The sequence below is a fragment of the Salvelinus fontinalis genome, chromosome 22 (genome assembly GCF_029448725.1).
Source record: "Salvelinus fontinalis isolate EN_2023a chromosome 22, ASM2944872v1, whole genome shotgun sequence".
NCBI classification, from domain to species: Eukaryota; Metazoa; Chordata; class Actinopteri; order Salmoniformes; family Salmonidae; genus Salvelinus; species Salvelinus fontinalis.
In genome coordinates this window covers 31,145,705-31,171,171 of record NC_074686.1, presented here as the reverse complement: position 1 = coordinate 31,171,171, position 25,467 = coordinate 31,145,705, and the positions used below count along the sequence as shown (strand labels likewise).

The window sequence follows — 25,467 nt, the reverse complement described above, 5'->3', positions numbered from 1 at the left end:
ACCCCAATGACTAACTGATAAAGAATCTTGTGTACACGTGTCGTGTGATACTGATGCTGTCAAAGTGCCAACCTTGCTTTCTCTGACAGCTGCACACAGCTTTAGACAAGGCGCTTGGACTGATGAACAGCTGCAATATTTCCCTGAGCTTTACACTTTCTGACACTCTGGCTTACAACAACCAACAAGTTCCAAATCATCCACACAGATCTGGTCCTAACCCAGCAGTGTTCTCTTTTTTTGTCAACAATTGTTTCATTAAGTCATTTTATAACTACAGTCAATAAGAATCACAACACATTTTTTTTTTTACAATTATACCCTCCCACACCCCATTTCACCTCATCATGACCAAACCCCTGGCGGCTCCACCCCATCCCCAAGCAGTGTTCTCTTAATAAAGCGTGGTCTGTCTCGCTGGGCTTTGGGCCTGGTAAGTTGGCTATGTCTCAAATGGAAAACTATTCCTCAGTGCTCTACTACGGCTCAGGGCAAAGTAGTGCACTATGAAGGGACTAGGGTGCCATTCGGGAAGTAGGCGCTGTCTCAGCTGAAGGTTACGTCGAGGGCAGGTAGTGGCGTTTTGCTGAGGTGGAGTTTCTCAGCCGTGATGTTGACTGGAACCCCATGGGGGGAGCGAGGGAGAGGGTTGAGAGAGAGAGAGAGAGAGGGTTGAGAGAGAGAGAGAGGGTTGAGAGAGAGAGAGAGAGAGAGAGAGAGAGAGAGAGAGATATGCTATGTGAGCGAAGAGTGATTACGGAGTCAAAACACACATTGGAGACTCACAAGATGCACATATTTGCATGTGCACACATACACACACACCGTCTGTTTCTCACACACTTACACCCTCCATTCAATGACACACAGTCAGACGTCTCCAGTCACCCAGATCTGTTTCCACTCTACTGTACTGAACGGCCCTGAATCCAAACGAATGCTTGTCATTCCCAGGAGCCTCTCATGGATGGCTAGCCTGAGGGCTCTGGACACATCATTTACAGGGCCTCAGCGGTCTGAAACACACACACACTGTTCTGCTACATGCCATCCTCATTATGCCGCCCCAGCCCAAAGAGACTTCCTAGTTAGCTGCTCGCATGCAAAGGGCTGTACCATGCAAGGTCAGCCCTGACAGACCACGAAGAGTCTCTCTGCCACTTGAAATTACTGTTAGTGTATCTGTCCTCTACAATGGGAACTAGTACCTTCCATTCTGTTAGTGTATCTGTCCTCTACAATGGGAACTAGTACCTTCCATTCTGTTAGTGTATCTGTCCTCTACAATGGGAACTAGTACCTTCCATTCTGTTAGTGTATCTGTCCTCTACAATGGGAACTAGTAGAGTATCCTCCATTCTTGTACAGGGAGGTGAAGGCCCACCCTAGTTACATTCAGTATGTGTGTCCCAAGTGATCTGTATTTAGATGTTATAAATGCATATTCATTCCCTATGAATAATTTCCTCTCCCCCTCTGTCCTCCTATAAGCAGTGCTGCCCACTTAATTCCCCCACGGTGCATACTGCCACCTCAGGCCTATTCCTTTAAATAGGGTTTTATGTAGATTACTCATGCGTCAACAGTTGTTATCCCCAGAGTTTGAAAGTGCAGGCGTGTGTGTGTGTGTGTGTGTGTTTATAACTTTACAATCCCCATTGACATTCCTGACAAACAACTAGCGTAATATGATCATTCACAGGCTTAGGGAAAAGAGACACCAGGGAGCAGTACTTTCTAATATCCCAGTCTGGGGCATGACGTCATGCTGTTTTAATGTGGGCTGCTGTATCAGTCAATTAAAGGAGTTTTGCGCCCCCTATTGGTCTAGTAACATAACATACAGGTTCCAGAACTGCTGAGAATGTACAGTACTGTAACGTCAACTGCCAAACCTTTTGGATCCCTGGGGAATGATGTTAATTTTGTGACAGACTTACTGTTCTGTCACAAAACAAGATGATTTTGAGATCTAGCTGGAGATTTACTGAGTCCGCATGATCCAAGTTTGTCTCAAAATAGATTTCCGTCTTGTTAAATCTTGTTGTTAAATGAAATGTTGGCCATTATTGTCTCTGTCATCCCCTCAAGCAAAGCATGTAGTGTAACTCTGTCTGTCTGTCTGGGTTCCAGCTGCTTCCCAAACAGTACTTCTGCTTTCCATGCTTTGTGTTCAGTCTGTCATCAATTGGCTCCTAACCAATTGTGATTTGATCTGACTGTGTTTATTTGGTCAAATATTCTCTTCCACTTCTGTCATCTTTGTACCTTTCCCTTTCCCCTGTGTTAATCAGAGCCCCTAGTCATCCCTGGTGTCTATGTTATTCTGTTTGACCAAGTGGTTTGTGTTGTCCCCTGTATTGTATCACGTTACTGTAGCAGGTCCGCCTTGTGTTGTGATCTACATTTCACTTGTCACTGTGGAGCTCTGTTCAAGTCCTGTCCATGTTCATCCTGTCCTTTTGTTAGCCTCTGATCCAGGCTCTGATCCAGCCTCTGATCCAGCCTCTGATCCAGCCTCTGATCCAGGCTCTGATCCAGGCTCTGATCCAACCTCTGATCCAGCCTCTGATCCAGGCTCTGATCCAGCCTCTGATCCAGGCTCTGTCTGTCCTCTGTATGTATGGAGCATCTCAGTGTGACTGCTGATATACAGTACGAGTCAAAAGAAGGAAATTTAGAAGGAAAGAAGTTCCACAAATTAACTTTTAACAAGGCACACATGTTAATTGAAATGCATTCCAGGTGACTACCTCATGAAGCTGGTTGAGGGAATGCCAAGCGTGTGCAAAGCTGTCATCAAGGCAAAGGGTGGCTATTTTGAAGGATCTCAGATATAAAATATATTTAGATTTGTTTAATACTTTTTTTGGTTACTACATGATTCCATATGTGTTATTTCATAGTTTTGATGTCTTCACTATTATTCTACAATGTAGAAAATAATACAAATGAAGAAAAACCCTTGAATGAGTAGGTGTGTCCAAACCTTTGACTGCTACTGTAGGATCAGGTCTTATTTGTCCGTGTGACCTTATTCGTTGTGATCTAAAAGTCTAAACTGATCAGAAATCAGCCCTCCTACTCTGAGATGCTTGATACACCCCCTGGATCTGATCTTATCATTAAAAAAAAGCTACAGTGACAGATCACACCCACCTGGGTAATGTGTTCTATTGTCTAACTCACACACACCTGGGCAATGCAATGTGTTCTATTGTCTAACTCTCTCTCTCACACACACCTGGGCAATGTGTTCTATTGTGTACACACACACACACACACACACACACACACACACACACACACACACACACACACACACACACACACACACACACACACACACACACACACACACACACACACACACACACACACACACACACACACACACACACACACACACACACACACACACACACACACACACACACACCTGGGCAATGCAATGTGTTCTATTGTCTAACTCTCTCTCACACACATATACACACACACACCTGGGCAATGTGTTCTATTGTCCACACACACACACACCTGGGCAATGTGTTCTTTTGTCGAACTGTAACCTCTCTCCACTATGACTTGAGCTCCTTCTTCCATTGTGTTCTCCCCTGACACCAAAGTTTCTTAAATCTTTGCAGACGCTATCAGAAACTACAGAAGATTATGAAGCCATGGTAAGCCCTCCCTTTCCCTTCCCCTCCCCAGTCAGATACCCTGGCTGGCTTTGTACTCTTCCCTCTAATCTACCCGGGAACTGAGTCTGCATGATCAAAACTCAGGCCCTGGTGCTTCTATTAAACTAATGGGAAACAACATGGCTGCCGTCGCCATAGCTGGCTTTCATCTTCAAATCAAACTTCTTTATTTTGTTTATCTCTGGCTATGTTCCAAATGGCAGCTTGTTCCCCTTATACTGCACTACTTTTAGTGAATAGGGTGCCATTTGGAACGTATATTCTGTGTTCCATGTAACTGAAACCTCTTTCTTCTCTTATTGTGGTTTTGGGCAATTTGAGGTTCAAAGGGAACTAAAGCTACAGTCTCTTGTTTCACGTGGGATGTTGTTTTTTAAGAGCACCATGACAACGATCCATAAAGAAACCCACAGTCCAAATTCAGAGATTCTTCTTCTTGGATTCTTGGTGCTCCTCCTAAACTTATAACAATGGTGTTCAGGGGTGTATTCACTAGTAACCAAACAGAAACTAAACGGGCTGAAACATGGAGGTACCTACCTGAACTTGTCCGATTTAAAAACACTAGTTTTATTGCAAAACGTTTTTTGGGTGGGCTACGTTTTGCACTAATTAATACACCCCCAGGTATTGGGAACTTTTAATGTTGGGTGGTGGTGGGTGGTCATTGATGTCTCACGGCTGTCCTTTACATGAATATTCTGGAGTTCACTGTCCTCAACGCCATACATACTCCCCCTGTAGAGACATCATTCTGTTAGGCAACACTCTGAAGTCTTGTCAGCATGTCATTCTGGCATCTTTAACTTCTTTACAGTGAACAGGTCTATAGTGTTCGAGAATTGTCATTTTAGTAGAATCATGTCATTATATTAACATGACAATTTCACACATCACGTAACTGCCCACTGTCATGTGAAAATGCTTACTCACCCCAGTCTAACTGTGGACTGGGTACTACTAATGATTTATTGCTAATGGGTGTGTCTGAGATCTGGGCCATGATCTTGCCTGTTCTGTTATTAACCCAATGTGTGAATTAGTTTTCCCTCTGTTGCCAAGCCCGTGAGGCGCCTGGTCCTGCCAGTGTCTTATTAACCAAATATTTATGTTAGAATGGGTTTACATATTTCAGTAGATTTTTTTTATGCCTAAGTAAAACACAATGTAATTGTATGTGTTGATTAAATGTGTTTGTACATATGACATGTTTAGTTTTCTTAAAATTTTGTAGGTTACTTTCTAGTCATGCGTTGGAGACTATTGGCCAACTTTATTAAATTACGAAGCACTAATAAAATCGGACTGCAGGGAGCAGTATTTACAAATATTTCCCACATCATATCAAAAGGCGTAGGTCACTGAGTTATATTTCAGGTTTATGACATGACTGTAACACAGTTACATAATTCAGAAAATGTAAAAAAAAAAAACTGCATTTATTTGACATAGTCTTCCTGTCATTTGTATATTTCTGTGCGAATCATATTCCTGTGAACTTCTATCGGAGGGATTGAACATAATAGATTTGAAACACGTTGTATTCAGATCATTGGATAATTATCTTCCAGGAAGTAGCCTCGCTCGGCCCTATGGTGATGTTGACTCGTCTCTACTAACGTCAATGTAATTGCATGAGAATGATTAATGAATGAGTGCTCCGTGGCTCTGCTGCCTTGTGCTTTCTGGCTCTTCCTGGCTCTCTGGCGCCTCCTGTTGTTCCTGAAGGACTGAGTCATCTGTCTGCCCCATCAGGGACCGCAGTCCCGCTCCTCACCTTTCTGTGCCTTCAGCATACCTGGCTGTGGCTTCTCTCTCCTCTCCCTGAGACCAAGGCTTTTGGCTGCTTTGCGCCATGCCGCTGTACGTGTGTGTCGGTGTCAGTGGCAGAGATGTTTCTATTGGCTGTTGTTGTTGTGTTCCAGTTTTGGCGACTTATTGTCGTTCACGCTGACAGCGTTCGTGGAGCTCATGGACCACGGCATCGTCTCCTGGGATACCTTCTCTGTTGCCTTCATCAAGAAGGTGCCCGTCTGCTCACAAACTGTTTATAACATTGCAAACTGGTTTAACAGTTTTTTTTAACATGTCCATGAAAACTGTATAGATAATAGATGGTTTAGACATTGCAGCTACAAGGAGGATGTTATATTGTGTTTGTAAACGTTCTATAAATATATAAGAGGTAGAGCTCCCATAACATCTGCATAATAATACCAATGGTTTTATTCAGGATGTCTGTCTTGAATTCAGTTAAACCACCCCTCCTATCTGTCGCAGATTGCAGGTTACGTGAACAAGTCAGCCATGGACATGGCTGTCCTGCAGCGGTCCCTGGCCATCCTGGAGTCCATGGTGCTCAACAGTCAGGACCTCTACCAGAAGGTGGCGCAAGAGATCACAATCGGACAGCTTATACCCCATCTGCAGGGGTGAGCGATAGCCGCAGAGTCATCTATGCTATATACCACAGATATACGTTGTCCCTAATTGCAGATCTAGGATCAGATTACCGTAAAACACTAACCGAGAGCAAGATTTTACTAAATACATTTGTAGCCTTATCAAGTGTCTCAGAGTAGGAGTGCTGAACTAGTATCAGGTCCCCACATGTCCATATAACATTTTACCTTATGATTTAAAAGGCAAGACTGATCCTAGATCAGCACTCCTACTCTTAGACGCTTGATACAAACGGCCCTTGGTCCTAGATTTAACAGAAAGAGAAAGACCAGGGAAGTAAAGTAACCCATTTGAGAAACATGGCAGATAAATGCAATGGGTGCGTCCCAAGTGGCACCCTATTCCCTATATAGTGGACTACTTTTGACCAGGGCCTATGGAACACTGGTCAAAAGTAATGCACTATGTAGGGAATAGGGTGCCATTTTGGGACGCATCCAACAGTATCCCTGTACCTGTAGTGTGTGATTGGTTCTGAACAGCATGGTTCTGTGTTATCCATCTAATGACAGGACTGATCAGGACATTCAGACATACACCATCGCTGTGATTAACGCCTTGTTCCTCAAGGCCCCAGAAGACAAGAGACAGGTAGGTGACACACACTCAGATAGATAGAAATATCTATATCTATCTATCTCTATATCTATACATACATACATACATACATACATACATACATACATACATACATACATACATACATACATACATACATACATACATACATACAGTAGCAGTCAAACGTTTGGACACACCTAGTCATTCAGGGATTTTTCTTTTAGTTTGACTATTTTCCACATTGTAGAATAATAGTGAAGATGGAGGTCCTCTGTATGTGGATGACCTCTGCATGTGTGGATGACCTCTGCATGTGTGGATGTCCTCTGCATGTGTGGATGACCTCTGTATGTGTGGATGACCTCTGCATGTGTGGATGTCCTCTGCATGTGTGGATGACCTCTGCATGTGTGGTTTCCACCGTGAAGCATGGAGGAGGGTTAAGGTTAGAATTGGTGTTGGGGTTAGAATTAGGTTTAGGATTCCAGTTAGAAGTTAGGGTTAAGGTTAGGGAAAATAATATTTTGAATGGGACTGAATTGTGTGTCCCCACAAGGTTAGTTGTACAAGACTGTGGGTGTATGTACATTATAGTCTTATGTTTGTGTTTGCATGTTTTTGTTCATTCTAGTGTCACGTGTGGTGTGTCCCTGTCTGTTCGTATCCTTGTGTGCCTCTGTCGTCCTTGCCATAAACGGTGCAGTAATACGTCTCCGTATGGGGCGTTCACTGTCCCCCTATACTTCTCTCCTGAATATCGATGAGCATCATAACACTGCCTAGCCAAGCAGGACCCCTGCCCTCTCTACCTGGGTCCCAAATGGCACCCTATTCCCTATGTAGTACACTATTTTTGACCAAAGCCCTATGGGCCCTGGTAGAAAGTTGTGTGCTATGAAGGGACTAGGATAACACACTCTCTCATCTCTGATGACATCACCCACCGTTCTGCTCCGTGGGCTTGCCTATTACACACTGGGCTCTGAGCCAATCAGACAAAGTCTAGCTGTCATCAGAAATGGGTCCACCCAATAGAGTGGAACGGTGTTAAAGATGCCTGAAACACACTCATTTCCCTTCCTTTGCAGCACATTAGGTGGAAGATAAAAAAAATGATCCATGCTCACTTTAGTTTAACATTTTATCATTTAATATTTTTCCACAAAAAAGTGTTGACGTGTATTGAGCAATGGTGCGCCTTTGTTGCAGCTATAGACTACTGAGGGAAGTGGTAACTCTAACAACTAATGAATATGCATTTGTAAGTGATTCATACACTAATAAATACTATTTCATTTTGGTTAACATTTAGAAACATTTATCAGCATTGTAAGTCTTACAAGGTATTATCATTTATACCATTTCCAAACATTTACAATCATTTCTAAACATTTGTAAGCATTTATAAAGGGTTATTCATCAATACGATCATAAAGTGTTACTAAGGAAGTAGACGTTGAGGTGTATTGTTGCAGGTGTAAACCACTCCATCAGTATACCTTTTTAGACTAAGTGTCAAACTCATTCCACGGAGGGCCGCTTGTGTCTGCGGGATTTCGCTCCTCCTTTGTACTTGATTAAATAATGGTCTCTAATTAGTAAGGAACTCCCCTCACCTGGTTGTCTTAATTGAAAGGAAAAAACTAAATTGCAGCCACTCTGAATGGAATGAGTTTGACCCTGTTTTAGACTGTCTACTACATACATGACCTGTCTGTGTTGTAAGCTATAGAGGAAGGTCAGCATATGCTAGACTAGAGCATCATTTCACGAGCAGGGTGAGAGACTTAAACAGCAGTTGGCCACAAGTTAATGGGAACAAAAAGGTTTGGCTTAGTGTTTTTAAGTGTCAAGTCTCTTAATTTTGCTGACAGTCTGCCTTGTTACAAGAGTTGCTGCCTGCACCTAACTGAAATATACCTTCCTGCCTCTTTTCTGTCTTGAATCACCCTCTTCTTTTTTGCCTCTGACTCTTCTTTCCTCACTGCACTCGTAATGGTAGTTTGATGAGAGCAGTGTGAACATCCTTGATTGTCCTCTGACAGTAAGTGTACTTTGATTAGCAACCTTCTGTAGCCTCTCTAGCAGATTAAGTGTGTCATTAAAATGGCCCGGCCTTATATCAACCACCACCTGGCTGTGAAGTCTAGCTCATCCAGCGTAGACTCAGAGACACTTTATAGTCTCGAAGTTCATGGTGTCTCAGCGGAGAACATTGATATTTTGGGCACATAATCCACTTTTATTCTGATATAGAGCTTCCTGAAAGAACAATTTGTTTTCTGTGTAAGGGTATATACATCATAATGTAACTGTGTGCTCACTTTCTCCCTCTCTCTCTCTCCCTCTCTCACATTCTCTCTTCCTTTCTGTCATCCTCTCTATTTTTACTTATCCTGTTCCCTCTCCTTTCTCTCCCTTTCTTTCTTGCTCTTCTTTTCTCTTTTTCTCTTCCTTCCTCTCTCTTTCCCCCTTTTTTCCCCCCTCTCTGTCCGTTTCTCTGTCTGTCTCTGTCTGTGTAGGAGATGGCCCACATTCTAGCCCAGAAGCAGCTGCGTTCCATCATACTAAGTGTAAGTGTTTCCAGTAATCCCCTCCATCTGTACCTCTCCTCTGCATCACTTGTTTCTCAGTCTGTCTCTCTCTCTTGTCTCTCTGTTGCTCCTTCTCGTTCTCTCCCTTTTCTCGCCCCATCTCTCTCCCTCTTTCTCTCTTCACTCTCTATATCCCTGTTTATTTACTTTCCTCTTTCTTCTTCTCCCTCTCTCCTCTAGAACGTGATCCGGAGCCCTAAGCCAATCAATGATGAGATGGCCCACCAGCTGTACGTGCTGCAGGTTCTGACCTTCAACCTCTTAGAGGACCGCATGATGACCAAGATGGACCCTCAGGACCAGGTACAGTAGGCCTCTCAACTCGATGTCCCTCGAGAGCTGTTGGCCACATAGGCCTTATCAAATAGTATTTACCAGTGAAATATCAACAAATGAATAAATGTTTTTGTTCCAAGCACCCTTTTATAGGTTTTCCCAAGAGTATAAGAGTTTAGCACGTTCACTCTCTACCTGAGAATTATCAGTGAAATGTGGAAGTACTATGTAAGGATAGTTACCTTGGAATAATGCCTATGTCATGTAATGATTTGCCAATTTTGATGTATATCGAACATTAGGAACACCTTCCTCATATTGAGAACAGCCTCAATGGTCGGGGCATGGACTCTACAAGGTGTCGAAAGGGTTCCACAGGGATGCTGGCCCATGTTGACTGCAATACTTCCCACAGTTGTCTCAAGTTGACAGGATGTTCTTTGGGTGGTGGACCATTCTTGATACACATGGGAAATTGTTGAGTGTGAAAAACCCAGCAGCGTTGCAATTCTTGACACAAACCGGTGCGTCTGGCACCTACTACCATACCCTGTTCAAAGGCACTTAAGTATTTTGTCTTGCTCATTCACCCTCTGAATGGCACACATACACAATCCATGTCCCAATTGTCTCCAGGCTAAAAATCCTTCTTTAACCTGTCTTTTCCCCTTCCTCTACATTGATTTGAAGTGGATTTAACAAGTGACATCAATAAGGGATCATAGATTTCACCTGGTCAGTCTGTCATGGAAAGAGTTGTTAATGTTTTGTATACTCAGTGTATGTCTTAATGTTTTTGTCCTCTTCTATCTGCCTAGGCCCAAAGAGACATCATCTTTGAGCTGCGCAGGATTGCGTTCGACGTGGAATGTGAGCCGAACAACAGTGGCAGCATCGAGAAGAGGAAGTCCATGTACACCCGTGACTACAAGAAACTAGGTTTCATTGTAAGTTATACACACACGCACGCACACACACAACCGCGACTGGGCTTCAAGAAACTAGGGTTCATCTTGTCATGTCATTCTCAACGGTCGTAACCTTCTTGGATCTGCAGAAACCCCAGCCTTGCTCATTATTCAGTGCTACACAACTTGGTTTAATCAATTATTTACTAGTTTAACTAAATAATAACACAGAATACGCACACACACTTACATGAGACAAAGGTCCCTAGTGGACTGACAAAATATGGTGGCTTATACACAAAGAATGAAGAGGGGCAGGGAGGAGAGAGAGATACATTCTAGGACTGTCCTCACATTAATCATATACCTTGCACATAAACAGTCACCCGTTTGGAGTAAGAAATCATGAATGTATTTACGTGTCGATTGCCGCTCACCGTTTCTCTGTCGGAGCTAGCCCTCCTGAAGAATGTTGGTTTGGCCTTTCAGTGGCACGTTTGTAAGGCTCTTGGTGTCCAAAAGCTGGTATCCCACCCCCTTTTCGATCTTCTTACATCTCTTCACTCGTGATGATGCTCATAGGATGATGGTTAGCCAGCCGTGTCGACAGTTTCCCTCTGGGATGAGACTAGGAGCATACAGTGATTTGAGACTCGTAGCAGAATGGGCTGGTTTGCAGTGTAGTATGTTCGCTTTTCTCGATATCTGGCAGATAATCAGCCGTACCAGTGATTTGTCTAGGAAGTGAGCTTCTAGCCTATACCTCGTGTTGATTATTCAGGATTCAGACCACTTTACATGCAAAGCAGTGTCAAAGACACGACAGCAGCAACCAGGCAATGTTCTGGTCTGATATGGTCATTCTTAGCCAGTCCTTTTAAGCACTCTGGTCGAAAACGGCGGTTCCATCACACTGACACACTCTTCTGACCTCACTCGGGGCGTGGCTAGTTACTGTGCAAAGTATTCTCAAAAATAAGTATCTTATTAGAAAACTAAAATCAAATTTCTATCTTCACAAATATTGAATGAAAGCTTGACAGATACAGGGAGTATCCTTTCCAAGTTACACTATTTGGTCCATACAGTTTTTAATAACAAACAATATGACGTTTTCTACATCTACCCACTGACCATTCCCCACGTTCTTCTGTTCAAAATATTGTTCCAATATTCACTTTTTGGACGTTTAGAGTTTTGGGCAGGCAAAAGTCTCTAGACAAAGGCATTCATTTGGTTGATACTAAAGGGTAGAGAGAGAGAGTTCTCTCCTTCTTAAATTAACGACCGGGTGTGCAGGTGTCAAAACCCCCACAGTTCACTCCTCCACCCCTTTGCGGGTGGGAGAGGGTCTGGTTATTGTTAGCCATTGCCAAGCTTATCTGACCCATTATGATCATCACAGGACAGTCATGACACTCTGCATCCCCAAAACTTCAGCGGTTGGACTAACTAGATTAGTTTTGGTCTCGGTACAGCAGACCCATAGGCAAGACATGTTCCTCAGTAGTGGAGCTCTTTCCCTACACTAGTAGAAAGAGGACTTGGGACACTGTCAGATAAGGGGATGACATGGCAGCTGAATCCAGCCCTGTGTGTCTGACGTGATAACACAACTATGCAGAAACTCACATTCCTCAGGAACACGCAAACCTTCTGGCTCTAAAGCTTCACAGGACCACAGCCACGTCAAACAGTACACACACACCAGAAGACTACAGCTATGCCCCCGGGGACTGTTGTTAATTGGTTTAGAAGATGACATGATGCACTCTGTGCTCCATCTGTGTCTGAGAGGAGGGAGGAGGTACTGTGGACTCCATATTGTAGAGTGCTTGATGTCTATATATGTGAGAGAGAATTAGGCCGATACCAGCTAATTATCAAAATCCATAAAATAGACGTTAAATTCTACAACCACCTAAAAGGAAGTGATTCCCAAACCTTCCATCACCTACAGAGCGATGAACCTGGATAAGAGTCCCCTAAGCAAGCTGGTCCTGGGGCTCTGCTCACAAACACAAACAGACCCCACAGAGCCCCAGGACAGCAACACAATTAGAGCCAACCAAATCACGAGAAAACAAAAAGATAATTACTTGACACAGTGGCATAATACCTGAGGGGGAGGGAAGGTTTCTCTCCCCCCTCTCTCTTTCTTCTATCTCTCTACCTCCCCTCTCTCTCTGGGTGTGTAGTTTCTGAGCTGTATCATATTGCTGTCGTATCCATGGTGAGGGGGAACTAAGCCCTTCATTTCCTCTCTAAGTCCCTGAGCCGTTAGGGCCTCTGCGGCTCGCTAAGACCCCAGTGTGCTGCCCTAAGATAAGGCCTGCCTTCATTTCCTCCAGTGGTTCGGAAAACCCCCGAAAAGATCTCTCCTTACTTTACATGCTTGTACACACACACTTGCGCACATGCAAGCACGAACACATGAAAGCATGCGCGCGCGCACACACAAACGTGGGCACGTTTTCACACACAGTTTTAAGGGGATTGTCTGGTAACGTTGACCTAGTGCTGTATTTAGAGTGCAGTAGTCTGAAAGAGTGTATTAGTCTCCTAGGTAGATCTGGCCTGTGGATCTTCAAGAGAAAGTGGGTTTAGTTGGACTTTTGCTTTTGCAAATGTAATGAAGGTTATGTAAAAGAGTGTGGGTCTTCCATTCTGTCTGTGAAGCTGATGGCGGTCTTCAACAATTACATAGCTGGATCTCTGCGACCCCCTCCATGTCTCTTTCTATCTCCTCTCCTTCATTCTCAGACATGGTACAGTGCTAATGGAGATAGTCTACCAATCAACCTTGTCTTATTTAGTGTTCTGACTCATTCTTGTCTTGTTCAAACATGTTTGTCTGACTTACCTCCTTGCTCTCACTCTCTTGATCTCTCGCTCTCTCTTGTGCTCTCTCTCGTGCTCTCGCTCTTTCTCTCTCTGCCTCCCTCTCGCTCTCTCGCTCTCTCTCTCATCAGAACCATGTGAACCCTGCTATGGACTTCACTCAGATTCCTCCTGGGATGCTGGCTCTGGATAACATGCTGTACTTCGCCAGACACCACCAGGATGCCTACATCAGGGTTAGTAGCTCTCACACACACACACACGCACACGCACGCACGCACGCACGCACGCACGCACGCACGCACGCACACACACACACACACACACACACACACACACACACTCTCTCTTTCTCTCTGCCTAAACTGTCTCTATCCGTCCCTCACTCCTAGATTCCCTGGGCTCTGTCCAGGCAGCCTGTCTGATGAAACACCATGCCAATATGTAGCCTTGGAACTGAGTCAACCCAATACTATGGCATATGGCTACGTTTAACAAATCTACACATTCACTGGAGAGAAAATAATCCTGCCCAATTGTTTTTGTCCGTTTCCTAGTTCCAGTGACAAAGAAAATACATTTTATACTAGGACGCAACTTAATCAAATCAAGTTTATGTATTAATCCTGAATTAATTTAACTCAGCCTAAACTGTGGGCAGGTGGCATTGGTTTGGTTAGTGGGCATCCCATGCCTATGAGTGATTATTTGTGTGTGTGCCTGCCTGTGTGCGTCCTTGTAGAAGGGCAGTGAATGGCCTGTGAAAATAAATGGGGAATTAAAAGGGTGGCGGTGGTGGCGTAGTGTCCATCTAATATTAAACCTAACGCACACACGCCACACATGCATACACAGGCTAGCCCGTCCCTCTCCTTTGCCCGCTGCTGTAACAAAACAACCACCAATTTCCCAAATTAAACTGTCACCACGACGATGATAAGGATGCTAATGGTTTCCGGTGTAGGCTTGTCGCTGCGGCAACGTTATAATTGGAGTGAGTTTTTTTTACATGGGGAATTGATTTATGAATTGACCACGCCATGTGCAAGTGGACCGTTTAAGGTTCAAACAAGGTTAAAATGTATAAGAGAGGCTTTCGCAATGGTAATGTTTACTTAGAGGGAAAGACATCTTTTAATCAAATCAATGTCACATTGAGATTGGAATGTCTTTGAGATTTGACATTGGAGGTAGATAACATGCAGTATAATGACTGATACTGTAATAACCTACAATAGCTGCTGTCCTTAGTCTGACCTCTGGATGGGGCTGAAGTGGAGCGGGTCAAGAGCTTAAAGTTTCTCTGTGTCGACATCACTAAATATCTATCATTGTCCAAACACACCAGCACAGTCATGAAGAGGGCACAACAATGCCTCTACCACCTCAGGAGGCTGAAAAGATTTGGCATGGGCCCTCAAATCCTTAAAGTTTGGCAGCTGCACCACTGAGAGCATCTTGACTGGCTGCGTCACCGCCTGGTATGGCAAATGCTTGGCATCTGACCGTAAGGCGCTACAGAGGGTAGTGTGTACGACCCTGTAAATAGTCAGATTTACGAGGTTATGTTTGGCAGCATGAGTGACGGATGCTTTGTTGCGAAATAGGAAGCCAATTCTAGATCTAATTTTGGATTGGAGATGCTTAATGTGAGTCTGGAAGGAGAGTTTACAGTCTAACCAGACACCTAGGTATTTGTAGTTGTCCACATATTCTAAGTCAGAACCGTCCAGAGTAGTGATGCTGGACGGGCGGGCAGGTGTGGGCAGCGATCGGTTGAAGAGCATGCATTTAGTTTTACTTGCGTTTAAGAGCAGTTGGAGGCCGCGGAAGGAGAGTTGTATGGCATTGAAGCTCATCTGGAGGTTAGTTAACACAGTTTCCAAAGAAGGGCCAGAAGTATACAGAATGGTGTCGTCTGCGTAGAGGAGGATCAGAGAATCACCAGCAGCAAGAGTGACATCATTGATGTATACAGAGAAAAGAGTTGGCCTGAGAATTGAACCCTGTGGCACACCCATAGAGACTGCCAGAGGTCTGGACAACAGGCCCTACAATTTGACACACTGAACTCTGTCTGAGAAGTAGTTGGTGAACCAGGCGAGGCAGTCATTTGAGAAACCAAAGCTGTTGAGTCTGCCGATAAGAATGTGGTGATTGACAGAGTCGAAAGCCTTGGCCAGGTCGATGAATATGGCTGCACAGTACTGTCTCTTATTGATGGCGGTTATGAGCAGCTCTCATGACCAGCTCTGAAACCAGATTGCATAGCGGAGAAGGTACGGTGGGATTCGAAATGGTCGGTGATCTGTTTGTTAACTTGGCTTTCCAAGACCTTAGAAAGGAAGGGTAGGATATATATGTACAGCAAGAGAAAAAAGTATTTGATCCCCTGCTGATTTTGTACATTTGCCCACTGACGAAGAAATGATCAGTCTATAATTTTAATGGTAGGTTTATTTGAACAGTGAGAGACAGAATAACAACAAAAAAATCCAGAAAAACGCATGTCAAAAATGTTATAAATTGATTTGCATTTTACTGAGGGAAATAAGTATTTGACCCCTCTGCAAAACATGTACATAGTACATAGTAGTACATAGTACTTGGTTGCAAAACCCTTGTTGGCAATCACAGAGGTCAGACGTTTCTTGTAGTTGGCCACCAGGTTTGCACACATCTCAGGAGGGATTTTGTCCCACTCCTCTTTGTAGATCTTCTCCAAGTCATTAAGGTTTTGAGGCTGACGTTTGGCAACTCGAACCTTCAGCTCCCTCCACAGATTTTCTATGGGATTAAGGTCTGGAGACTGGCTAGGCCACTCCAGGACCTTAATGTGCTTCTTCTTGAGCCATTCCTTTGTTGCCTTGGCCGTGTGTGTTGGGTCATTGTCATGCTGGAATACCCATCCCCGACCCATTTTCAATGCCCTGGCTGAGGGAAGGAGGTTCTCACCCAAGATTTGACGGTACATGGCCCCGTCCATCGTCCCTTTGATGCGGTGAAGTTGTCCTGTCCCCTTAGCAGAAAAACACCCCCAAAGCATAATGTTTCCACCTCCATGTTTGACGGTGGGGATGGTGTTCTTGGGGGTCATAGGCAGCATTCCTCCTCCTCCAAACATGGCGAGTTGAGTTGATGCCAAAGAGCTCCATTTTGGTCTCATCTGACCACAACACTTTCACCCAGTTGTCCTCTGAATCATTCAGATGCTCATTGGCAAACTTCAGATGGGCATGTATATGTGCTTTCTTGAGCAGGGGGACCTTGCGGGCGCTGCAGGATTTCAGTTCTTCACGGCGTAGTGTGTTACCAATTGTTTTCTTGGTGACTATGGTCCCAGCTGCCTTGAGATCATTGACAAGTTCCTCCTGTGTAGTTCTGGCCGGATTCCTCACCGTTCTCATGATCATTGCAACTCCACAAGGTGAGATCTTGCATGGAGCCCCAGGCCGAGGGAGATTGACAGTTCTTTTGTGTTTCTTCTATTTGCGAATAATCGCACCAACTGTTGTCACTTTCTCACCAAGCTGCTTGGCGATGGTCTTGTAGCCCATTCCAGCCTTGTGTAGGTCTACAATCTTGTCCCTGACATCCTTGGAGAGCTCTTTGGTCTTGGCCATGGTGGAGAGTTTGGAATCTGATTGATTGATTGCTTCTGTGGACAGGTGTCTTTTATACAGGTAACAAACTGAGATTAGGAGCACTCCCTTTAAGAGTGTGCTCCTAATCTCAGCTCGTTACCTGTATAAAAGACACCTAGGAGCCAGAAATCTTTCTGATTTGAGAGGGGGTCAAATATGTATTTCCCTCATTAAAATGCAAATCAATTAATAACATTTTTGACATGCGTTTTTCTGGATTTTTTTGTTGTTATTCTGTCTCTCACTGTTCAAATAAACCTACCATTAAAATTATAGACTGATAATTTCTTTGTCAGTGGGCAAACGTACAAAATCAGCAGGGGATCAAATACCTTTTTCCCTCACTCTAGGTCTGTAGCAGTTTGGGCCTAGTGTCTCCCCCTTTGAAGAGGGGGATGATCGCAGCAGCTTTCCAATCTTTGGGTATGTCAGACTATACGAGAGGTTGAACAGGCTAGTAAGGGTCCAGGTTGTCTAGCCCGGCTGATTTGTAGGGGTCCAGATTTTGCAGCTCTTTCAGAACATCAGATATCTGGATTTGGGTGAAGGAGAAATGGGGGAGGCTTGGACTATTTGCTGTGGGGGGTGCAGGGCTGTTGACCGGGGTAGGGGTAGCCAGGTTGAAAGCATGGCCAGCCGTAAAAAAATGCTTATTGAAATTCTCCATTTTCCTGGATTTATCAATGGTGACAGTGTTTCCTAGCCTCAGTGCAGTGGGCAACTGGGAGGAGGTACTCTTATTCTCCAAGGACTTCACAGTGTCCCGGAACTTTTTGGAGTTTGTGCTACAGGATGCAAATTTCTGTTAGGAAAGCAAAGGCTAGCTTTTTCAAACTGCCTGTGTATATTGGTTCATAACTTCCCTGTAAAGTTGCATATCGCAGGGGCTATTCTATGCTAATGCAGTACGCCACAGGATGTTTTTGTACTGGTCAAGGGCAGTCAGGTCTGGAGTGAAGCAAGGGCTATATCTGTTCCTAGTTCACATTTTTTTTGAATGGGGCATGCTTATTTAAGATGGTGAGGAAATCACTTTTAAAGAATAACCAGGCATCCTCTACTGACGGGATGAGGTCAATATCCTTCCAGGATACGCCGGCCAGGTCGTTTAGAAACACTCGCTGAAGTGTTTTAGGGAGTGTTTGACAGTGATGTGGGGTGGTTGTTTGACCGCAGACCCATTATGGACGCAGGCAATGAGGCAGTGATCGCTGAGATCCTGATTGAAGACAGCAGAGGTGTATTTGGAGGGCAGGTTGGTTAGGATGATCTCTATGAGGGTGCCCGTGTTTACGGATTTGGGGTTGTACCTGGTAGGTTCATTGATCATTTGTGTGAGATTGAGGGCATCAAGCTTAGATTGTAGGATGGCCGGGGTGTTAAGCATGTCCCAGTTTAGGTCACCTAACAGCACGAGCTCTGAAGATAGGTGGGGGGCAATCAATTCACATATGGTGCCCAGGGCACAGCTGGGAGACGAAGGTGGTCTATAGCAAGCGGCAACGGTGAGAGACTTGTTTCTGGAAAGGTAGAATTTTACAAGTAGAAGCTCAAATTGTTTGGGCAGAGACCTGGATATTAAGACAGAACTCTGCAGGCTGTCTCTGCAGTAGATTGCAACTGCCCCCTTTGGCAGTTCTATCTTGTCGGAAAATGTTATAGGGATGGAAATTTCAGGGTTTTTGGTGGTTTTCCTAAGCCAGGATTCAGACACGGCTAGGACATCCAGGTTGGCAGAGTGTGCTAAAGCAGTGAATAAAACAAACTTAGGGAGGAGGCTTCTAATGTTTACATGCATGAAACCAAAGCTTTTATGGTTACAGAAGTCAACAAATGAGAGCGCCTGGGGAGTGGAGTTAGGCACTGCAGGGCCTGGTTTAACCTCTACATTACCAGAGGAACAGAGGAGAGGAGTAGGATAAGGGTACGGCTAAAGGCTAAAGGCTATACGAACTGGTTGTCTAGTCCGTTCGGAACAGAGAGTAAAAGGAGCAGGTTTCTGGGCACGGTAGAATAGATTCAAGGCATAATGTACAGACAAAGGTATGGTAGCATGTGAATACAGTGGATGTAAACCTGTGCATTGAGTGACGATGAGAGACATTGTCTCTTGAAACATAATTTAAACCAGGTGAGGTCACCGCATGTGTGGGAGGTGGAACTAAAGGGTTAGCTAAAGCGTATTGAGCATGGCTAGAGGCTCTACAGTGAAATAAGGCAATAATCACTTATCAAAATAGCAATGGACAAGGCATATTGACATTAGGGAGAGGCATGCGTTGGCAAATGATCATAGGGGTCCAGTGAGTAGCTCGGCGGGCTGGAGACACGATGGTTCAGACAGCTAGTGGGCCGGGCCTTAGAAGGACGCCGCGACGGAAGAAGTCTGTTGTAGCCCCCTCGTGCTGTTACGTCGGCAGACTAGTCGTGATGGATAAGCAGGGCTCCGTGTGGTAAAATGGTCCAGGCCAATTGGCAGGATAGGTATAGTGGCCAAAGAATTTTTCCGATGGGCCTCTTCAGCTAACAGTCCGGTATGCTCTAGACAGCTAGCGGGTCGCGGCTAGCAGGATAGCAGATGGGCTTTCAGGGGACGTCGTGATGGAGGAGCCAGTTGAAAAAACCCCTCCGGCGAATTACGTCAGTAGTCCAGTCGTGATGGGTCGGTAGGGCTCCGTGTTGGTAGTAAAAGGGGTCCAGGTCAATTGGCAAAATAGGTATTGTAGCCCAAGGAGTGGCTGATGGACCTCTTCGGCTAGCCGGGAGATGGGCCTATAAAAGGCTAGCTCCAGGCTAATTGGTTCTTGCTTCGGGACAGAGACGTTAGCCAGGAGTGGCCACTCGAATAGCAGCTAGCTAGCTGCGATGATCCAGGTGAAAAGGTTCAGAGCTTGCGGTAGGAATCCGGAGATATGGAGTAAAATACATCTGATTTGCTCTGGTTTGAGTCGCGCTGTGCAGACTGGCAAGAGTTGTCCGGGCTAGCAGTTGTCCGGCAGTGGCTAGCTAGCTTCTGTTGGGGGTTCCGGTTCAAAAGTAAAGAAAATAGCAGATCCATACCACGTTGGCTGAGGCGGATTGCAGGAGAGTATGTTGAAGTTGGTTAAGAAAAATATATTTTTTAATATATGCGAAGAAAAAAGATATATACACGGGACACGACAAGACGAAGACAAAGATGTCTGATCGCTACGCCATCTTGGAACCAAAAAATATATATACCAGGGCCAAAATATATTCCTATACCAGGAGGTGTCAGAAGAAAGCCCTAAAAATGGCCAAAGTATCCAGCCACCCAAATCATAGACTGTTCCGATGCTACCACACGGCCAGTGGTACTAGAGCGGCAAGTCTGGGACCAAAATAATCCTGAACAGTTTGTACCACCAAGCCAGAAGAGGGCTGAACAGTTAATCAAATGGCTACCCGGACTATTTGCATTGACCCCTTTTGTATTTACTTATTTTTCTTTACACCGGCTCTATGCGTACTCACTGGACTCTACCCACACACTCACACATACTACACTGACACACCGACACACACACACACACACACATACACACACTCTTTCACACTCATCACATATGCTGCTCCTACTCTATTTATTAACTATCCTGATTGCCTAGTCTCTTTTACTCCTACCCACATGTACATATTATCTCAATCACCTCAACTATCTCGTACCCCAGCACATTGACTCGGTACCTGTACTCCTTGTATATAGCCACGTTATTTTTGTGTTGCTATTTTTTATTTATTGCAAATTGTTCTTACTTTTTAACTCTGCATTGTTGGGAAAGGGCTGGTAAGCATTTCACTGTTAGTCTACACATCTTGTATTTCGGTGCATGTGACAAATAAAATTGGATTTGATTTTGATTGAATTAAGATGGTACCATGGAGATAGGATAATCCAGTTAGCTGTGTCCCAATTCCTTGTCCTGTTGGTGACCTTCTGCTGCCTCTGGTTTCACTATCCCGCTCTGACTCTCTCCATGAGATTTATCTGTCAACTATGACCTCAGTGTGTGGTTTCACTGAATTAATAGGTCAAGGGTCACATGGTTCCAGTTCATTAAAATCCCTTGTTGAGATCTGTCTGCCTCTGTGTGCATGTCTGTATGTCTTTATGTTTGTCTATGTCTGTCTGTCTGTGCCTGGGTAGCTGTTAAACACTTGACAAAAGTATTTTCAAAAAACGTTGGTGGCTCGATAGACTGAGTGACTTTCTGTCCTTGTTCCAGATTGTTCTGGAGAACAGCAGTCGTGAGGACAAGCACGAGTGTCCGTTCGGCCGCAGCAGCATCGAGCTGACCAAGATGCTGTGTGAAATCCTCAAAGTGGGAGAGCTCCGTAAGTCTTTATTGGTATTAACTACCCTCCCCTCAACACCTGCCTGGTGTCATATCATTGCCTCGCTATTAGATCATAGTGTGCTTATAGGGTCATATTCACTGGCAACCAAACGGACCGAAACGTGGAGGGACTACCTGAAATTGTCCAATAATAAACGTTTGTTTTCTGTTGCTACGATGAAAACGTTTTTGCTACGACCCTGATTTACTGACAATGGCGTTCTGTGGATTGTATGGGTGCTGAGTACCAGACATTATCTGTGCACTGATGAAAGTATTTGAACGAGTTGATGCACAGAATATGTTTTTTGTCTTGGTTAGTCACATTCTATGGTCATATGAATACAAACACTCAAAACAACCAAAAAAACACCAAGGAAACAAACACAGAAGTACTACAGTACCTGGAGTGTTTCTCTTTGGCCACATTTTTCCTCATGATCGCCAAATCTGATTGGCTTATGCTTGGTAAATGTAGCTCCAACAGTCACATGTTCTCTGAACTACTGCAGATTGTGTGACTCAGCTCTCTCCATTGACTTTTAACCCTGTTGATTGTTATTGGAAGATTGGGTTGGAATTGGCACTTTGATATACAAGGGTTAAAAGCATCTTCTTTGCCTGTTTTCACATTAAGCCCAGCCATATTCATTCAGACAGAGAAAGGGATGGAAATACCCTCCAGAGCATTTTACCGTCTCAGTCAGACTAGAAGAGTAAACTCTGTCTCCTGCAGTGAAGATAAAAGGAGCCATTATACTTTGTAATTGTGCTGGAGTTCATCAATTCTTGATGAAGTGAGTAGACTTCAAGTGAGCCCTATTCCCCCTCCTAATACACTGAATCCGTCTGGGACTCGCACTCCCGCAGGGGAAAAAGTGCTGGGTCACGTTCCAGTCACGAAAAAAGAAAAAAGACTCCCTACACAAGACTCCCTACACTTCTACACCCCTTATCCACTCCTTAGGCCTCCTCTTCAACCTTACATGATGTACTATCTGCTAACTTCATTTTAGTGGGATGGAAAGGTTGTAAATGTAGCCTACCTAAAAAAATAAATCTCAATTTTAGAAGTGATACTGTGTTAAGAAAAAGAGACCACCTCTTGGTAAGGATCTGTGAAGCATTGAACTGATTGACAGTTAGGGTTTGGAAAGACTTGTACTCTGAGTGTGCAATGTCATCCAAAACCTCTGGAATTGAAATTCAAACCTTAAAGCATATATCCTATCTCTGATTTACTTTGGGATTCAGCTGTGGACTCTCCATATTAAAATCACATGTCAGTTTTGACCTAGACGCTCATGCATGGTTCTGGTTAGTTTGTGGTAACTCTGCACTCTAACTTTAATGGCCTTTATACTCATTAATGTTGATGGCCATGGAAGGGGTCATGCAGACGCAGTAGACTATGCAGCAGTGTAGCAGGGTTGGGGTCAATTTCAAGTCAGTCATTTCAAGAAGTCAATGGCAGTGTTCAATTGATTCATTGATTTTCAATCATATGAGTTGAAAACTGCCATTTATCTTCAATGAGGAGTTTTTTAAAAAATAAATCCATACATTGAATTCAGTTAGCTTTCTGATTTGATGAAGCTCAAATGAGATTGAGCCCAAAGCCTGGTGTGAGGTGTTAACAGGGGCTGAAACAGCTCAGAGGGGGGAGGAGGGCCCTGTGTGTTAGGTGACACCAGAGCCCCTAGGGGTGACCCCCCGCCCCTCTCCATCTGTCTGGAGGTACGCTCCACTGGTCTGTGTCTGACAGGCTTGTCTGCCCCCCTCTTATCACAGTCTGGAACACGCACAACTTTTCTTTCTCCTATTATTGTGCCTACTGCCTACTTGGCATGTGTCCCAAGCAAAAAATATTTGATGTCAATGGCAAACACCTGGTGTTATAATTGTTGAATAAATTACATTTATAATTTTGCCTTAAAAGTTTTTGTTCATGTTGGTCACATTTTTGTTTGTGTTCAGACATGCTATATGTGTGTAAAAACCTCACGGTTGTGGATGTCTTATCCTCTCTTCCTCAAGCGTACTGTACACTACAGTACCGTATGTATAATGGCTTCACTAAGCGGATGGATGGTACATGGGGCTGGCAGGTAGTTATCCTAGATCAAATCACATTTTATTGGTCACATATTTAACAGATTTTATTGTGGGTTTAACGAAATGCTAAAGAAAAGATGCTGAATAACTAATGGAATGGAATTAGTGGAACCCACCAGAACCCCCCCAGTCTATGTCAAGGCCTGGGACACGACATATTCCAGACAGAGAGAGACACTGAGGGTGGGGGGGGGGGGAGGGGTACGGGATGACAGTGACACTAAATTGTCTTTCATAGCCAGGCATATACAATGAGTGTACAAAACATTAAGAACACCTTCCTAATATTGAGTTGCACCCCCTTTTGCCCTCAGAATATCCTCAATTCATTGGGGTATGGACTCTACAAGGTGTTGAAATCGTTCCACAGGGATGCTGGCCCATGTTGACTCAAATGCTTCCCACAATTGTGTCATGTTGGCTGGATGTCCATTGGGTGGTGGACCACTCTTGATAAACACAGGAAATTGTTGAGTGTGAAAGACCCAGCAGCGTTGCAGTTCTTGACACAAACCTGTGCACCTGACACCTACTATCATACCCCGTTCAACGGCACTTAAATATTTTGTCTTGCCCATTCACCCTCAGAAATGGCACACACACACACAATCCATGTCTCAATTGTCTCTAGGCTTAAAAAATTGTTATTTAACCTGTCTCCTACCGTTCATCTACGCTGAATTAAAGTGTATTTAACAAGTGACGTCATAATAAGGAATCATAGCTTTCACCTGGATTCACCTGGTCAGTCTATGTCATGGAAAGAGCAGGTGTTTATAATGTTTTGTGCCCTCAGTGTTCGGCAAAGCATTTTATTAGTGACAACATAGAATTTGGCATCACGTCTTTATTCAGTCTCAATGCAAATCAACAGACAGAAGCGTAGCATTTAAAGAGTCATTATGACACTTGGGAGTTGCACTCAGTATAATTCAACAGAGCATCCAAGCATATGGAAGTTAGGAGGGAAATGGAAAAATTGAGGTTTAATGTTCACAAATGGAGGTTATTATAGGAAAGGAGTTAGGACAGGATGGGTAGAGGTAGTTAGATGAAGTCATTCTGAGCCGGGCTCTAGCTGCAGCCTAGGACGCCTCTAAATGATTTACTGTAAAAGTGTAAGGGCAGAGACAGACGCAACCCTCCACTGACACCAAACAGTGTTAAATTAAGTCCGAATGGGAAGCAGTGGCAAAATTCTTCATTAAATAGTAATGGTCTGCCTTTTAAAAAAGAGAAAATTCAAATGAAACACCCTGGTGTTAGCGTGGAGGAGAAAGTAACATTCAAAGCCATAGCTCTTTCTCTTCACGATAAGAAATTAATCTCTGCGCCAACCGTGACAAAAAAAAATTCTCGGATCATTTACTTTCATTTGCTGCCGTGAAATGCCAATAAACCTCTGGTGGGTTTTGGTCTTCTTAGTTCCCCATCTACCCAGGCTAATCACATAACAGGATTCTGGCAGTGCTTGGGCTACTTTAGGCCTTTTTAGTTTTAGCCTATAATTCTCCATCCCCTCTGTCCCTCGACTATCCCATCCCACTCTTTAATAGAGCAACATCTCCATCCCAAATAGCACCCTATCCCCTATATACTGAACCTCTTTTGACGATAGGGGAAAAGGGTCCCATTTGGGACACACCCCTTGGCTTATACCTTGAGGTCACTGCCCTTTTAAATAGGGTGCTGTGGCTTAATATGCCCCACTCAGACAACACCACCACAACAACAACCACAACAACCGCCGCAGAGCAGATTGCTGGGTCAGAGCTCGTATGAAGGACGCAGGCATTCTGGAACATTCTCAAGTCAACAGATCAGTTTGAAAGAACCTTTTCTGTTTTCCTTCGTGGGAAATTTGGTGGGTGGCAGACAGCAACGACAACGTGCATTGCGCTTGAATTTTTCCATTCGACCCGAGGTTCAATTACCGCCACAGTCGCCACCTTAAATGAATATTGTTTTGACACTTCTCTGGTTTTGTATTTATATATTTTGTATGC

At 44.2% G+C, this 25,467-nt stretch overlaps 1 protein-coding gene across 6 annotated transcripts in view; it reads left to right on the top strand.

Moving 5' to 3' along the window:
* The window catches only part of LOC129820197 (engulfment and cell motility protein 1-like), a 167,160-nt gene that overhangs the window by 61,623 nt on the left and 80,070 nt on the right, over positions 1–25,467 (top strand). For 3 of the 6 annotated variants that reach the window (XM_055877187.1, XM_055877189.1, XM_055877188.1), the window contains exons 7-16: positions 3,645–3,680; positions 5,627–5,726; positions 5,982–6,133; positions 6,677–6,755; positions 8,728–8,769; positions 9,248–9,298; positions 9,500–9,622; positions 10,414–10,542; positions 13,476–13,580; positions 21,236–21,344. In XM_055877187.1, coding sequence (XP_055733162.1) covers positions 3,645–3,680; positions 5,627–5,726; positions 5,982–6,133; positions 6,677–6,755; positions 8,728–8,769; positions 9,248–9,298; positions 9,500–9,622; positions 10,414–10,542; positions 13,476–13,580; positions 21,236–21,344 — 926 coding nt within the window. The remainder of the gene's footprint in view (positions 1–3,644; positions 3,681–5,626; positions 5,727–5,981; positions 6,134–6,676; positions 6,756–8,727; positions 8,770–9,247; positions 9,299–9,499; positions 9,623–10,413; positions 10,543–13,475; positions 13,581–21,235; positions 21,345–25,467) is intronic. The other 3 variants (XM_055877191.1, XM_055877192.1, XM_055877194.1) reach the window with 3 other exon arrangements.